The 16,532-nt window shown below is 41.2% G+C and overlaps 1 protein-coding gene across 1 annotated transcript; it reads left to right on the top strand.

Moving 5' to 3' along the window:
• The first annotated feature begins 1,368 nt into the window (after window positions 1-1,368).
• LOC132018625 (glutathione S-transferase-like) lies at window positions 1,369-14,695 on the top strand. The gene is given in 5 exon segments (XM_059401548.1): window positions 1,369-1,740; window positions 7,325-7,376; window positions 9,585-9,717; window positions 12,589-12,730; window positions 14,525-14,695. Coding segments are annotated over 5 exon segments (669 nt in total). The 5' UTR covers window positions 1,369-1,569.
• Window positions 14,696-16,532: the final 1,837 nt, after the last annotated feature.

The raw sequence follows: 16,532 nt of genomic DNA on the forward strand, positions 1-16,532 counted from the left end.
ACAGTGCTTCTCAAACTTGAATGTGCATGGAAATCCCTGGGGCCCTTAAGACGTGTGTTCTAGAGGGATGGGAGTCGAGCCTCTGAGGCCTGTATGTCTAACAACTTCCCGGGTGATCCGTATGCTGCTAGCGCAGGGACCGCTCTCTGAACCTCAAGCCTGTTGAGCTCCACGCTACAGATTTTGCTGAATTTGGTTGCATCCCTGAAGTGTTCACCCTTGTCCTGCATTTCCCATAAATTGGCATCTTGAAGCTTGACTGAATTCCTCTGGTCAGTTGTTTTGGCAAGAATCCTTCACAGGCAGTGCTGTCCACTTTCTACTACATGGCATTGGGAGGACTGTCATGTCTGGCTGCCCCACTTCTAGTGATGTCAGGTGTGTAGAGTGGTGGGCCTGACCTTTCCATTCTTGCGATCTCTATCAGTGGTTTTAGTAGCTGTTGATAGAACCATCGTCCAGATTAGTGGTTCTTAAAGCTGTCTGCATGTCACTTAGAAAGATTCTAAAAAACACTGATGTCAGAGTCCTTTTCCAAATCAGTGAGGGACCCAGGCAGGGTGGGGGGGGGGGGGGGGGGGGGGGGGGTGAGGGAAGAGGGAGAGAGAGAATATGCGTGTGTACTTGTGCACCTGCATGTGTTTTAAGCCCCTAACCAGGTGATTCTAATAGGTTCCACATAGGGGGCTGAAAAGCAATAGGTCTAGGTCACATTTTTTTTTCATTCTGGTTTCCAACCTATCAATCTATCCCTTTTCCTTCACTTATTTTGCTGAGCTCTTAATGGGTAGACCTGCTCTTTTAAAGACTGAGCCAGGTGACATGTTGCAAAATAAATCAGGCTTCACTCCTAGCATGAAGCCACTCCCGCCTCTCCACATAGCCTCTAGTGCTCCCAGGGACCCACCTCTCCAGGGACCTTATGCTACTTTTGAATGTCCAGAGCTTGTCTCCCCACCAAGGCCACCCCCTCATGTCCCACAAGCCTCACAGGTGATCTTGGGGGGGTGACGTGGATGGGCTTTTAATTTCTCTACTACTTCACCTTTTTTAAGTGAGCGATGGTTTTGCTTCTAAAAGAAAGAGGAAAAAGAAAGTGTGAAAAGACCCACTGTGCCTAACTCTGCACTTTTGCCTTAAATCCTAATGAGTCATTGAAATCCTCTCGAATCCTGTCTCCAGGCTCCAGAGGACACCTGAATTAAAGTCCCAAGATTAATTTGGAAAGTGAAAAGCATTAGCCTCCCCTAATCTTACCCAGTTTTGCCAGTCTGGGCTGTACTGGCAAGAGGAGGGAGGAGGATCTGTCTAGATAAAAAGGAAAAGGATTGGAAAGCTAGAAGGTCGTCACATGCTACAGGAGGAAAAGCTGGTCAGAGTCTTCTTTTTGAATTCTTTCTATCTGGCTTCCTCACTTGTCCTCTCTCTATATTAAAAATGTATTGGTTATTCCATTCGGTGTTGAGAACACCAACGTGTGACGATAAACTCCGTTTGTGAGACGGAACACAGAACACGGGCAGCCTTGGGGATGAGGAACAGCTGTGATTTGGGGCACAAGTCCAAAGCATGACTTCACACTGCTCTGTCCGGTTGCATTTCTCCCTGCTCTCTGGCTGTCTGTGCAGAAGTGTCTTCATCAGTCTCTCTCTGTCGATTTGCAGGAAGCCTTAAGCATACTTCAATGGCCGAGGACGAATGGAGTCCATCCGGTGGCTCTTGGCCGCAGCAGGAGTAGAGGTAAGATGCTGGGTTTATTCGTATTATTTTCATCATGGGGTTGTTGAGCACTTCCTTGGGGAGCAGGTGTAAGAAACGCCTATGATTCCTGACCAAAAAGCCAATTTTGCCACCTGCCCTTGAGATACTAGGCTGTGAGTGAATGAGTTAGTTCTTTTAAGTAAGCACCCAGATATCGTGGAAACTGGTTGTTGGGACTGAGCGGACCCACGATGAAGTAATCATCACTAATAAAGAAAGGAAGGGAGAGAGGAAGGAGTCATGGAAGGAAGGAAGGGACTCGTTCTAGCAAACAGCCTCTTTTCATTTCATCCTGTCCGCCAAGTGTTGGATTTATGTAACTACATTTGTCTCGTGAATATTGAGAAACAGGTAGTTTTCTTTAAACACACAGAAGGGTCTCAGAGATACTGATGTAAGAACATATCATTCATTACCAAAAATATAACCATCCTATATTTTAATGAATTTTAAAAAGTCTATTATTGGGGTGCCTGGGTGGCTCAGTGGGTTAAGCCTCTGCCTTCGGCTCAGGTCATGATCTCAGGATCCTGGGGTTGAGCCCTGGGATTGAGCCCGCATCAGACTCTCTGCTCAGCAGGGAGCCTGCTTCCCCCCACTCTCTCTCTGCCTACTTGTGATTTCTATCTGTGTGTCAAATAAATAAAATCTTTTTAAAAAATTCTATTCTCAACGTACTTTAAAGCTGCTATTGAAGTTTATACTGACCTTTCAAAGATAAATATTTGTATCTGTATATACATTCACTGTGAATATAAAGCAATTAGCCTCTTCTGTAACCCACACAGAATTTTTTTTTCTAGTCACTCCTAAGTGGTCTCTTAGATCCAAAGACGAAAGAACAGGGAGTTTTATTCACACTCAGTGGTTTAACGTGCAAATAGCATGTAATCCCATTCACTTGGTACTTGTTAGGATGCTCTGTGTTCTGTTTGGGCCCTGACAGCAGACATCATATTCATTTGTTCACTAGGAGTACAGATACCGTATATGAATGCAGCTTAGGACACAGTTTATTATTTAAATATTTTATGAAACATACCTTTTATGGTATCTGGTGGTACAGAGGATTAAAGACATTTTAGGAGAAGAGAACAGATGTTTTATTCTAGAATCTGAAGAAACCCATGAAGCTGCTTCCCAGGAAAAAGCCCCATGTACCTATAATTGTAGGGACTCCAAGAAGCCACAAAATACACAACTGTATCCTAGGCCCCCAGGTTAAGCATTTCTGCTATAAGAAAGCAGCAAATCCTTGTGAAAAGTTCATTATCACTTTTTTCAAAAATTCTTGTGTTAGGAATTTTCTTAAACTTTAAATTAAAACTTGAAAATATGTAAAGTATAAAGAATGTTATAATAAACAAACAAACATGATGCCACTATGTGGAATGAGAAATTATTGTTATTTTGTCATATTTGCCTTTAGTCTTTTTTTTTTTTTTTTTGGTTAAAGATTTTTATTTATTTAACAGAGAGAGAGACAGGGAGAGAGGGATACACAAGCAGGGGGAGTTGGAGAGGGAGAAGCAGGCTTCCCACCTATCAGGGAGCCTGATGTGGGGCTCCATTCCAGGACCCTGGGATCATGACCTGAGCCAAAGGCAGATGCTTAATGACTGAGCCACCCAGGTGCCCATTGCCTTCAGTCTTAAAAGAAAGGGGGGGGGGGGTTTAATATATTCATATACTCTTAACAGATAAAGCTGAAATTTGTTCATTCATTCATTCATTTTTTTTAAAGATTTTATTTATTCATTGGACAGAGATCACAAGCAGGCAGAGAGGCAGGCAGAGAGAGAGGAGGAAGCAGGCCCCCCGCTGGGCAGAGAGCCCAATGTGGTGCTCGCTCCCAAGACCCTGAGATCATGACTTGAGCTGAAGACAGAGGCTTTAACCCACTGAGCCACCCAGGCGCCCCCTGATAAAACTAAAATTCAGTCCAGCCATCACACCCATGTCCACTTAAATAACCCCTATCCAGTTAGTCCAGCCTTTATATTTTTACATTTATGTGTGTCCTCACCAAACACTGGCTTCTGTGCCTTTTGAAAGAATTTATGTGTTTCCCTTTGTGACTCATTCTGTCTTTTCCTCCTTGCACTCAATATTATGTCTTTGAGATCCATCCATACTGAGATGGATAAAAGACAGAGGAACAAATGATGGCAGCGGGGAATAAGGGTCATTCCTTGATAATTATTTTATAAATCCCAATTTTTATGTATTGTTGCATTAACATTAGATCTGGATAAAATATTGCAAAGCACACAGGAGACAATGTGAACTCAAAACCCACCTGTCAAAAACATTCTAATTTCTCCAGAGGGGGCACTATTTTTTAGTATATAATAATAAAAAAAAAATTTGAACTTGTCGTTTCTTCAAAACGATAAAAGGACAATTCTTTCTGAGCCATATGAAGGTCCTTCCTGGATCTTCTGACTCCTCAAAGTTTTTATATTCAGTGTTGGTATTGTAGCTGGTCATAATTAGAAGAAAATCCTATAGTCAATATTGACCTTCCGTGCCTGACTTTTCCTTTTGATGTGAGTCATGGCAAATTTTCAAAAGTGAACTCCACATGCTCTTGCATACACAGCTTTGTTAAAATGGCCCTGCTTCATTTATTCTTAGAGCCCAGGGCCTCTCTTACAGTAAGTCTTCCAGCAAAAGATATCCCTAAGAAAGACACACCCTTAAAAACAAAAACATTCAGGCGGGAAACCTTTGCTGTGTGATCTGGTCAAACTCAGTCTAAACCTACCAGAAAATTCCCCAGATGGTATGTGGTCTGTGGGGGCTTGCTGTATCCCATGCCGGTCCATGGCCACACCCAGACTATGAGTTCCTGGGTGCGGCCCTCTCTGCAGCCTGCTCTCAGGGATTGACCTGGTAATGAAGGAGCAGGAGGCTGGCTGAGGACAAAGCAAAAGCTGGCGCCTTGCACCCCCCCTTCACCCGCTCCCCTCCATATGTGTGGCATTCCTCAGGCACCCCTGACTGCCATAAAACGATAAATAGTTAACTTGCTGAGATCACAGTCCTGCAAGGTAGGAGTCTCCCTTGATTTGCAAATGTCCTTGAGATTTACAACAAAAAAGTTACCTTATCAATAGCCCTAATGTCCAGGTTCGAACCTGCAATAAACGACCCTTGCTGCTTGGCTTTGACTCACGTCTCTGGTGGTCTTTTAAGGTGGGGGTAATATTCAGTTGGCATTTCAGTAACGCCTCGCTTGGAATTGGAGTTTGGGCTCCAAGCCCTGCTCTTTTATAGCTTGGCCAAAGCAGATGGTAAAAGTCAGATGGAGCACCTGACATGAGGTATTCGAGGAGAAATTGAAATCATAAAGGTATACTTTCCCCCCTATCACACTATATGAAAGTCATAAGTAATATTCAAATTTAGGAAAAATGCTTTTTGGGAAGGTTTTACACCCTTGTTATCCCTATCTGTATTTTCATATTTGATGTCAACTTTGGAGTGATTTCTTCCTATAAAGATTATCGAAATACAAATTACACAGTTAGCAAAATGATGCTATCTAAAATGTAATGGGTTTAGGGGGAAGGGATTCTAGCCCTGGTTCTTCCACCTTTTAGCTGAGGGACTTTAGGGAAGTCACTTAACCTCTCTGGGCTTCATAAGCATCACGCGAAGGCTTGGAAAAGAAGAGCACCAAGAGTTATAGTTAATGCTGGTCTTCAAGGTTTAGGAATGAGGGTGATATGATATCTTGGTTTAATTTTAAATATCCAGGAACACCACCAGGGAACCACATTATTAATATCTTTTCATCATTCCAAATTATAAATCTAAAATTTAAAAATTATTTTCGTGACAATGGGGGTAGAATAGAATCTTTGGGGGAAGAAACTGTTTTCCAAGTACATGTTGGGTTTTCCATCTCTAATAATGATGACAGAAAAAATACAGAAAACTCGTTGCATTTAAATTTTCTATTAAAATTATACTGTACAAAATGTACATGTCCAATCTATGGATGTGTTTTAGAGATTGATTTTAAAGTATCCAGAAGTTAACTAGTAATAATCTAACAAAACAGACATCTAAGACAAGATGTTGAAAGCAACAAGATATAAACTACACCTTGATTAGTGTTTCCTTAATGCCATAAAGTGTATTTTGAATTTACTCAGTACTATTGTTCCATTGCCACCATGTATTTCCTGAGATTTGCAGCAATTTTGTTTTTCTGTGTCTAAGCCTCTTGGGTTTAAAAAGAGAATATAGAATAGAATGATGAAACTAACATTTGCTTGTTCTCGAACCCTGGAAATGAGGGACAACAAACACCACCCAAGGGAAAGTTCTGAGGCAAACAGTAACAACGTTCAATATTGAGCCAAACGTGAGAGTTAGTCTTCCTTAGATAAGATCTCTTTTAGCCATCATGACAACATCATGCGTAGGTGAAATGCCAATAGAGTATTACCCCCACCTTAAAAGACCACCAGAGACGTGAGTCAAAGCCAATCAGCAAGGGTCGTTTATTGCAGGTTCGAACCTGGACCTCTGCGCCGCTCGTTGCCGATAACGCCGAGAGGTCCAGAGCTGGGTTGGTGCAGGGTTTTTATAGACAAGTACAAACAAGTTTCGGGTGGGGCTGAGCTGATGGGTTGACAGTTTGAACAGGCATACTTGGCATCAGTGAATTGGGTCAGGGGACCCCGCGCGAAAGCAGACAAAGCAATCTTACAGAAGCAGAACTGGCCGGTTAGCCCACGCATGCGAAAAAAGCACTATCAGGATATTGAAGGCCTGGTTACTATCAAGTAAAGACAATTGGGAGTCTCCTGGTGGAATGTTACATTCCTGCTATCAAGCATCCTTGTTAGTGAGAATTAGGTTTAGAAGAAATTTAACTTTATTTACTTTTCCTTCTACCTCCGCCTCCTTCGGTTTTTTATGGAGGGGAGGGTGACATTAGGGCTATCGATAAGGTAACTTCTTTGTTGTAATCTCAAGGACATTTGCAAACCAAGGGAGACTCCTGTCTTGCAGGACTGTGATCTCAGCAAGTTAACTATTTATCGTTTTATGGCAGTCAGGGGTGCCTGAGGAATGCCACACCTATGGAGGGGAGCGGGTGAAGGGGGGGTGCAAGGCGCCAGCTTTTGCTTTGTCCTCAGCCAGCCTCCTGCTCCTTCATTGGTAGTAGCTTCATTTTCACACATTAGGAAACTGAAATTAGAAGAGAGTAACTTATCTGAGCCAATGAAGGGGAGTAGTAGCCCGCTTTCAGATTGCGATCTGGGAAGTCTACCTGAAAGGCTCCGGCCACACAACAGGGGGTATCAGTATTACTCAGTCACCTGAATTCAGTAAACCCTTTGCTTTGGTTTTATATAAAAACGTCCTTAGGTCCATCGAACCTGGAAAAGGCCAGTATGCATTCAATAATTACTTGAAACATTGGTTTCCTTGGTGGTTAGACCTTTTATTTTTACTCAACTCTTTTTCCATGATATCAAAAGTAAGAATAACAATAAAAATGATAGTAGCAACATATTCTTATGTTCTTTCTTTCGTTCTTTAGTTTGAAGAAGAACTTTTTGAAACACGTGAAGAATTTGAGAGATTAATCCAAGGTGAGGAAAAAAAAGGCTTGCATGTTAGCTACATTGACCAAGGATGAGATCTCTGAGAGGTGTGCGCGCGTGCGCGCGCGCACACACACACACACACACACACACATGCGTACACATATTCTAAGAGTGGAGAAAATTAGGTAGACAATATCTATGATATCTGTCAGGAAGGCAGCACTTAGGTCTTGCAACAAACCAATGGGTGGGCACAGCAGGGGGAGCCCTGCCCCCGAGCTAAATTGTAATAATTTCAGCACCATCTCCTTGTTTCCTCAGCCCTAGGGATGATACTTTCTGCAGCTGTCACCTTCATGATACTGTATCATCCCTTTGTTGCTTCTCAGATCTCCAGGACCTAGTCATTGTCTTTGTACCTCGGTATGCTTCAAGTAACTTCTGCCTCCCCCTGAGTCCTGGCTGATGTAATTCAAGGGCAGGAAATGTCCTGACAGTGAAACCGGGAGGCAATTGCAGAAAAACCAGGATGTTTTTGCCATGGATTCAGTCCAGAAAGCTGGTTCAACTTAAGGAAAAATGGGAAAAGTGCCATCTTTACTGTTACCTTTCTGAGGAAGCGTCAGACAGACTGACAGACAGAGGGAAGGAAGGATGGGGCAGAGAGAGTGGGATTCTTTTAAATTAAACCACTGCCCTCTCAAGGTGCCATTGTTGTGTAATGCAAGGATTCCCTGGAAGATGAACAAGAAAGCCCAAAACAAAGAGCTGTCTTTCTGATGGGAGGCCGCGTGAAGGAGTGCTTTGAATTCCAGGTTGAGGTTAAATATTATTGTCTCCTAAGCTAAGAGGAGTAATGGAAAGGCTTAAGCTGGTGTTATGACTCCAGGCAGTGCATGTGGGTAGATAAGAAGGGCCCATCTGCTCAGCATCACTCATCATCTGGAAATGCAAATCAAAACCACAATGAGGGGTCACCTCACACCTGTCAGAATGGCTAAAACCAGTACCATGAGAAACGACAAGTGTTGGTGAGGATGTGGAGAAAAAGGAACCCTTGTGCACTGTTGCGGGGAATGCAAGCTGGTGCAGCCACTGTGGAAAACAGCCTGGAGATTCCTCAAAAAGTTAAAAATAGAGATACCCTCTGATTGAGGAATCCCACTCTTTGGGTATTGACTTAAAGAATATGAAAACAGTAATCTGAAGAGATATATGCACGCTGTGTTTATCACAGCACTATTCGCAATAGCCAAATGATGGCAGCAGTCCAAGTGTCCACCAGTAGGTGAATAGATAAAGAAGATGTGGTATCTGTATACCATGGAATATTACTCAGCCAAAAAAGGAATGAAATCTTGTCATTTGCAATGACATGGACCGACCTAGAAGGTACAATGCTAAGCAAAACAAGCCAGCCAGAGAAAGACAAATACGAAATGACTTCGCTCCTATGTGAAATTCAAGAAACAAGAACAATGAGCAATGAAAACAAGAGACTAGCCAAAACAAAAACAAAAAACCAAAACCAAACCCAAACCAAAACAACAACAACAAAACCAAACACAACCCCCCCCCACCGACTCTTAACTATAGAGAACAAAGTGGGAGGAGGTTGGTGGGGTGAGTGAAATAGGTGAAGGGGGTTAAGAGCACACTCACCGCGGTGAGCGTGGAGGAATGCACAGAATTGGTGAATCCCTATAGTGTATGCCTGGAACTAATAGAACACCATATGTTAACTGTCCTGAAATTAAATTTAAAAGCTTAATTAAAAAAAAAAAAAAGGACATGGAGCACTGGGTGTAGGGCATAAACAATGAATTTTGGAACACACACACAAAAAACTAAATTAAATTAAATTAATTTTTTAAAAAAAGAGAGAGAGCCCTGTGAGGGTTGAGTTAATGGCTAGGACATTATTAACAATGGTTTGGAGGGAAAGAGTCTCACCAGCAGTGTGGCCGCAAGAATGAAGAATAAGTGATGAGAAAGGGACATTCTTGACCAGAGAGAAAGCTTCTGTCTCTGCACTTTGTTGTATCTCCTAGAGGACTCAGCCACAAGTCTTGCCTTCTACATGTCTTTCTGTGAATAAATGCATACATATTTCTCCTTTTGGAGTAGTCGCTAACATATCTTAATCCTATTCAATTACGTAGTCTCATCTGTAGCACCTTAAGAGTTAAAGAAGACTCCGTTGCTACCATCAGGGACAGTAAAGAGCCCAACTTTTCCTTTGTACCTTTAAAGGTGGAACCCTGATATATGAACAAGTGCCCATGGTCCAAATCGATGGAATGAATTTGGTAGAAACCAGAGCTATCCTACGATACCTAGCTGCAAAATACAACTTGTATGGAAGGAACCTACAGGAACAAGCCTGGTGACAACAACTACTTCTTACTTAAAATGAAGTTTTTAAAAAAAAAAAGGAAATTCTAACGTTTAGTCATGTTAGCAATCCTATGTAGTTCTTGGTGGAATGAAAATTCTTTTCTTGTTTTATAACTTCTTATTATGGAAAAATCTAAAACATCAAAGGAGAGAGAATGGTGAAATAAACCGTATAAACACATTTGCTTTAAACAATTATCGATCCATGGCCAATTACCCAGTTTATTTCATTTTCTGATTCTGTATTGAGAACAAAGCAAGGACAAAAACTAGTGAAAGAAATCTGCCTCTTCCTGTTGCAATCTCTATTCCTCTCCACTAGGTGGGAATAAAGCACAGGGTAAATCACAAGAACAAACTCAAAATTTGGAGTGGGACGTTGGGAAACTGATTCAGGAAGTAGCCTTTGGAAACCACCTCTTTAGTCTCTGGTTCACCAGATAGGCTCCCCCCCAACCCACCCGCCCCCCAGTGTCCCACACATTCTTAATTTTCACATGTACACACTTGTCCCTTTGCAATGGGCAGACCTGTCTACAAACTAGCAAACAGTCTTGTCTTAACTGAATTTTTAAAAACAGCAACACTCAATTACAAATTATTGCACAGAATTAGAAAACTATTCGTTGTTAAACAACAAATAGTCCATTTTTACCAAAGGGGGTGTGTTTTAAATAAATATCTCATGGTTTTAAAGAATATATATATTTTCAGAAACTTCACTTTAAAATGCTTAAAGCAGTAAAATTTTTGGAATAGATCTCGTATTTTTAAATCTTAACATAAGCTTTCTCTTGCTTTCCAACCGAATCTAATTGCCAAATTTCTGCTGATTGCATCTAGCAGTGTAGTTTAACCCATTCTTCCGTCTCTGTGTTTCCTGTCATTTGGTTGTTAGATATAGAGGTTTTTTTTTTTTTTTTTTTTAAAGATTTTATTTATTTATTTGACAGAGAGAGATCACAAGTAGGCAGAGAGGCAGGCAGAGAGAGAGGAGGAAGCAGGCACCCTGCTGAGCAGAGAGCCCAATGTGGGACTCGATCCCAGGACTCTGAGATCATGACCTGAGCCGAAGGCAGCGGCTTAACCCACTGAGCCACCCAGGCGCCCCTATAGAGGTTTTATCAGACTCAAGTTCTAGTGGTTTTTGCAGCACTATTTCATAGGTATTGGTGCATTCCCCAGTCAGGAAGCAAAAAATGTCTGCTTGTCCTTTCTTTATGATAGTAACAGCCATTGGTATTCAGCGATATCATTCCTTCTGCATTTATTATCTGGGATACTTCTATAAAGAAAAACTTTCCTTCATCTACCATCTGGTTATCTGGAATACAATTTCCTCTAGGAAAGACATGGTAGACTTTTGTTTACCAATTTTCCAGATGAGTTGGCTCATCTGTGTCCTACCAATTAATTATTGTTATTGTTCTAGTGTCACTATGGGCTCTTCATTTTATGTATCTTTGATGCATTTCAGTTCACTTCAGTTGTTACTCTTATTTATGCTCAAATTGTTCTGCCCTTGGCCAGTGGGAGTGAAGTTGCTCCTGGAATGTTTGACCTTACTCTAGTGGTCTCTGATACTCCTTATTACCTCCTGGATAACCCAGATTAACCTGCTACATCTCTTTCTTTCTTTTTAAAAAAAATTAATTATTTGACAGAGGGAGAGAGAGCTTACAAGTAGGTAGAGAGGCAGGAGGAAGAGGGCTCCCTGCCGAGCAGAGAGCCCGATGTGGGCCCAATCTGAGGACCCTGAGATCATGACCTGAGCTATTTGCTGCAGACACCACATCTGAGGGTTCTGTGAGCTGACAGGAATCAGGTGGATGGCACCCTTTCAGGGTCTCTCAGGCGGTTCTTCTCTCAGATGTCTGGCGCCTGGGTTGGGAGAGCTGGAACAAATGGGCCTGGCAGGGTATGTCTCCTCCTCCACATGACTTCTCCGTGAAGCCAGCTTGAGCTCCTTCGATGAGGTGGCTGACTTCCCTCAGAGTGAAATTTTGGAGACTACCAGGTGGAAGCTTAAGGCGTCTTATGACCTAGTCTTGGAAGTCTCAGAAATTACTTCCCTACATTCTGTTGGTCAAGTATGTCCCCAAGGCCCATTCAGATTCAAAGAGAGAATGAGACTTATTCTCAATAGCAGAAGTAGCAAAGAATTTGAGGCTCTTTCAAGATACTCATTGCTATTCTAGGTTAAAGTTAAAAGAACTATGGATCCAAAAGATTAGGAGACTCACTTTGGACCAGGACAGTGGTTTCCCAGTGCCCAGACCAGTAGTCTTTTCACTATGCCACGGTACCTTGTCTAACATGAAATCTATTTTTCGATTCATTCTGGCACAGATTTGTGAGTGGTGACAAGGGGGAACTTGTCCAGTCAGTCCTGTGCTTTCTTGAATTGTTCTACTAAGTTTGAGAACCTTCAATCCAGACAGAGAAGTTGTTGGCAGCACAGAGGTCCCTGGTGATCTCTTCCCCAACATTTATAGACAGGGGCCATTTCACTGTTATTATAACTTTTAAATAGCCAAATATGATCTTTGCCTCATTTATGACTTTAGGATTATTTTAATACTTTGTGTGTGTTTTAATTAGCACTTACTTCACACAGTTGATCTTCAAACAGACATAATTGCTCCCACACTTTAGTCCTATTATTTTTCTATTTCTCAGATTGATCTTACGATCTCAGAGGAAGAGCAGGCAGGCAGAAATACTTGATTTTAACTCATGGGGCACTGAGATACCAGCCATGAGGCAGGAGGCACTCCGGCATTCGTTAACTTGTTTCTTTGGCTATGGAAATGATGGCTCCTTTATCTGCAACTCTTTTGAATTATGGACCCTTCTGTAGGACTGACATGTATATAGAGGGCTTGAGGGACCTGAGCAACATGATTCTGTTCTTTCCACTCTCCCTGCCTGGAGAAAAGGAGATGAATCTTGACTACATCCTTGAAAAAGCCACTACAAGATTCTTCCCTGTCTATGAGAAGGTAAGTGACAAACTTCTGTCTTGCCCTGTGACTTGGATCAAGGGGGAGAAAAAGCAATAAACTCCGAGTAGAGAACTTCAACAACCTCAAAGTAAAGAACTTCAGTGGATGAAAGATCCCAAAAACACTTTGTGAAAGCAAACCTCCTCCCTCCGTTGCAGTTACAAAACAAGTCTGCCCTTCTTCCTTGCACCCCAGTCTTCTACATTTTGCTTTTTTTTTCTAAAAGATGTCATGGATAACTTCAGCAAAATTTGTGGTTCTAGTGCTGACAGAATTTCAGTTGCTTGATTTAATTTTGGAGTAAAAACTGAGTCTTATCAGATGATTCTATGGGGGAAAAAAACCCCACACTAATTAGAGAGGGGGAGTGAGGGGAAAGAATGGATATTATTTATAAGATACACTTCATAGTACCAAGGCTCAGGGGACTTTATAAGGCTTATCAGAATTCTACACAATACTGAAAATGTTAAGAAAACAATTTTTCCCCAAATAGTACTACTTTTCATTGTCTCTGCATTTTTTTGAAGATTTTATTTATTTATTTGACAAACAGAGATCACAAGTAGGCAGAGAGGCAGGCAGAAAGAGAGGAGGAAGCAGGTTCCCCGCTGAGCAGAGAGTCTGATGTGGGGCTCGATCCCAGCACCCTGAGATCATGACCCACACTGAAGGCAGAGGCTTTAGCCCACTGAGCCACCCAGACACCACTTAAGTGATTTTTATCTTATTGTTTTACCAGTATTGACAATGGAATGAATGTTTAACATCACTATTCCCAAGGGCTTAAGTTTTTGTTGTGAGATACTTTGAAGTACAGAGAGTTCTCTTGTGGCTAAAAACAGTTCTCATTATCATCATGCTGACCCAGATGACCCTCTTCCCTCTGCTACAGGTAGTGCTACCCAAATAACTCCCAAGAACTGCAGGAAGGGTGAATTTGTATCATTCACTTATCCCTTCATTCAGCCATTCATTATGACTGAAGAACCCACTAACTGCTTTATGCCAAGACCTGCCCGAAAGATACAAAGATGCCCTCAAGGAACACACCTAATGGGTGAGACAAGCACATAGATAACCTCAATATAAGGTAGCAAGTTTAAAAATAAAGTGGAATAGGAAAGCTGAAGAGGGTCATCTGGTATTTTTATGTAGTCTGCCTCATTTGGATACAACATGGTCTTCTATTGTTTAAAAATTCCATGATTATATAAAATTCCATGTGTTGTGTTCAGAATAATCTTATTTTAAATGCTGAAAATCATAAACAGCTGAAATATTCAGTACTTGAAAAGGGTCCACATAAATGAAGACACATCCATTGGGTAGAATTTTATGCAACCACCTAAAGGTGTATTTTCCAAGATTACAGAATGACATGGAAAAATCCTCATGACATAAGGACTTCTATTTATTAGTTATACATTAGGATACTCTGGAATATTTACTTTTATGAATAATGTTACAACAGCACCTTCATAGGTATACATTTTTCCACATTTAAGATGGTATCATTAGGATGCAGTCTGAAAAATGGGGCCAGGTGATTACAGTCTATGAACATTTTTGTGGTTCTTGAGAAATATTGCTAACTTGGTTTGTATGAGGGTAGCATTGCTTCACAAAGCCACACGATGTATGAAAACTCCATTTTATCCCCTGCTCCTACCAGCTATAAGGAATATAATTTTTACACACTTTCTGTCACATGCAAAAATATGCATCATTTATATTTTGTCTGTTTTGCCATATTCTCTTCTCATGGATAGCATTACTTCTGCATTTTAGGAATTCAAGGCCAGAATCAGCTGCATTCCCACAATTCACAAATTTCTGCAGCCTGGGAGCCAAAGGAAGCCTCCACTAGATGAAGTTTCCACTGAGACCGTGAAGAACATCTTCAAATTTGAACGCGGCATTTTTCTTAAAAACATGGGCACTATAGTAGCCGAGTATTAGCAAGCAAAGAGTTCTCAAGAACTCGTATATGTTTCACTTTGCTTTCACAGAAGTGCCTAGAGCGACACCATCAGGCCACTTTAATAAAGTAATAAACAAAAGGAAATAAACTACCATATACTTTGTAAATCAGACAACTCTTTTCCATAAAACAATAGAACGCCAATAAATCAGAATCATCCAAAGAAAGATTCTTCTGCATTCTACTTTTTTGCAAAAGAGTAAAATCGTAAATAAGTCAATAGATCTCAAGGGCTTCTTTAAAAAAACAAAACACCCCACAAATACAAATATTGTCACTCACTTCCATATCCTTTTGGAATAAGCCCAGAACAAGGCATAGCTTCAAGCTAGTTTTTTTTTTTTTTAGATTTTATTTATCTTTTTTTTTTTTTAAAGATTTTATTTATTAGCAGTTGAGAGAAAGAGAAAGAGAGAAAACATGAATTGGGGGGAGAGGCAGAAGCAGGAGAAGCAGGCTCCCTGCTGAGCAGCCCCTGTGGGACTCTGTCCCAGGACCCTGAGATCATGACCTCAGCCAAAATCAGATGCTTAACCCACTGAGCCACCCAGGCACCCCTAGTTTCTAACTTTCAATCACTAAAGTATTTTACAGATATGGCATATATTTTTATAATCAATTTCACATTTAGTTGCTACTTTTATACTTTTTTCAAACTATAGTCATAGTCTGTCTGGGGTTTCTATTTGGTTAAACTGGTAGGTTCGTTCTTTCTTCCTTCCTTCCCTTAATTGAATTACCTATCACTGGAAGCCTAATGCCTTCCTTGAAAGTCCGCTGGGAAAGGGAACTGAACACAACAGTACCAGTTGGGGCTCCACCCACCACTTCATATAAAGAATGGGTTTGTAATCCCACACTGTGGGGTAGAGGCAACTGGATCAAAATGGCAGCTTTTTAGAGCTTTAAGGGATCTCATCAAACCGTTTACTCCCAATTCCTCCTTAACGATGAGAAACCTCCTTAACGATGAGAAACTGAGACTCAGAGACAGTAAACCACCTTCCAAAGAACCTATAACCAGTCAGTGGGAGAAATGGGCTCGAAGTCAGGTCTCTTGACGTTTAGTCTGGGGTGTAAAAGTAAATGCTGTGGACAGTGTCCTAACTCTACCTAAAAATGAAGTGGTGATTTGGGAAAAAATGGACAAAATCATTTTTGTTTCAGAATTCTTACTGTTCCAGCAGGGAGAACACCTGCTGTGGAGGAAGAGCTCCCAGTCTCTTTCTTGAAAAATCGAACATCTAAATGTTGAACATGATTCGAGTATAGAGAGAAGACACTAAAATGAGAGAAACGGGTTTTTTTTTTTTTTAAGATTTTATTTATTTATTTGACAGAGAGAGATCACAAATAGGCAGAGAGGCAGGCAGAGAGAGAGAGGAGGAAGCAGGCCCCTGCTGAGAGAGCCCGATGTGGGACTCAATCCCAGGACCCTGAGATCCTGACCTGAGCCGAAGGCAGCGGCTTAACCCACTGAGCCACCCAGGCGCCCCGAGAGAAATGGGTTTAAAGCAGAATGCATTTTATTTGAATACTGAATAGATTGTTAGTACGTAGACAGTGCTGAGAATGGAGTTTTTTTAAAGGGGAAAATAAAACTGGCAGCAATAAAATTAAAATGCAAGAACTATAATTTCTAATATAACACAAAGGACAAGCAGTTACATCAGCACCTTTTGTGAAGGTCACTTCTGGCATTCCATTATCTGAGAACTTACAGTTTCATTTAAACTTCAGAGGAGTATTTGGAATTGTCAAAAAACAAAACAAAACAAAACAAACCCTTACAGATATAAAAGTAGACACAGTAAC

The sequence above is a fragment of the Mustela nigripes genome, chromosome 5 (genome assembly GCF_022355385.1).
Source record: "Mustela nigripes isolate SB6536 chromosome 5, MUSNIG.SB6536, whole genome shotgun sequence".
Taxonomy (NCBI): domain Eukaryota; kingdom Metazoa; phylum Chordata; class Mammalia; order Carnivora; family Mustelidae; genus Mustela; species Mustela nigripes.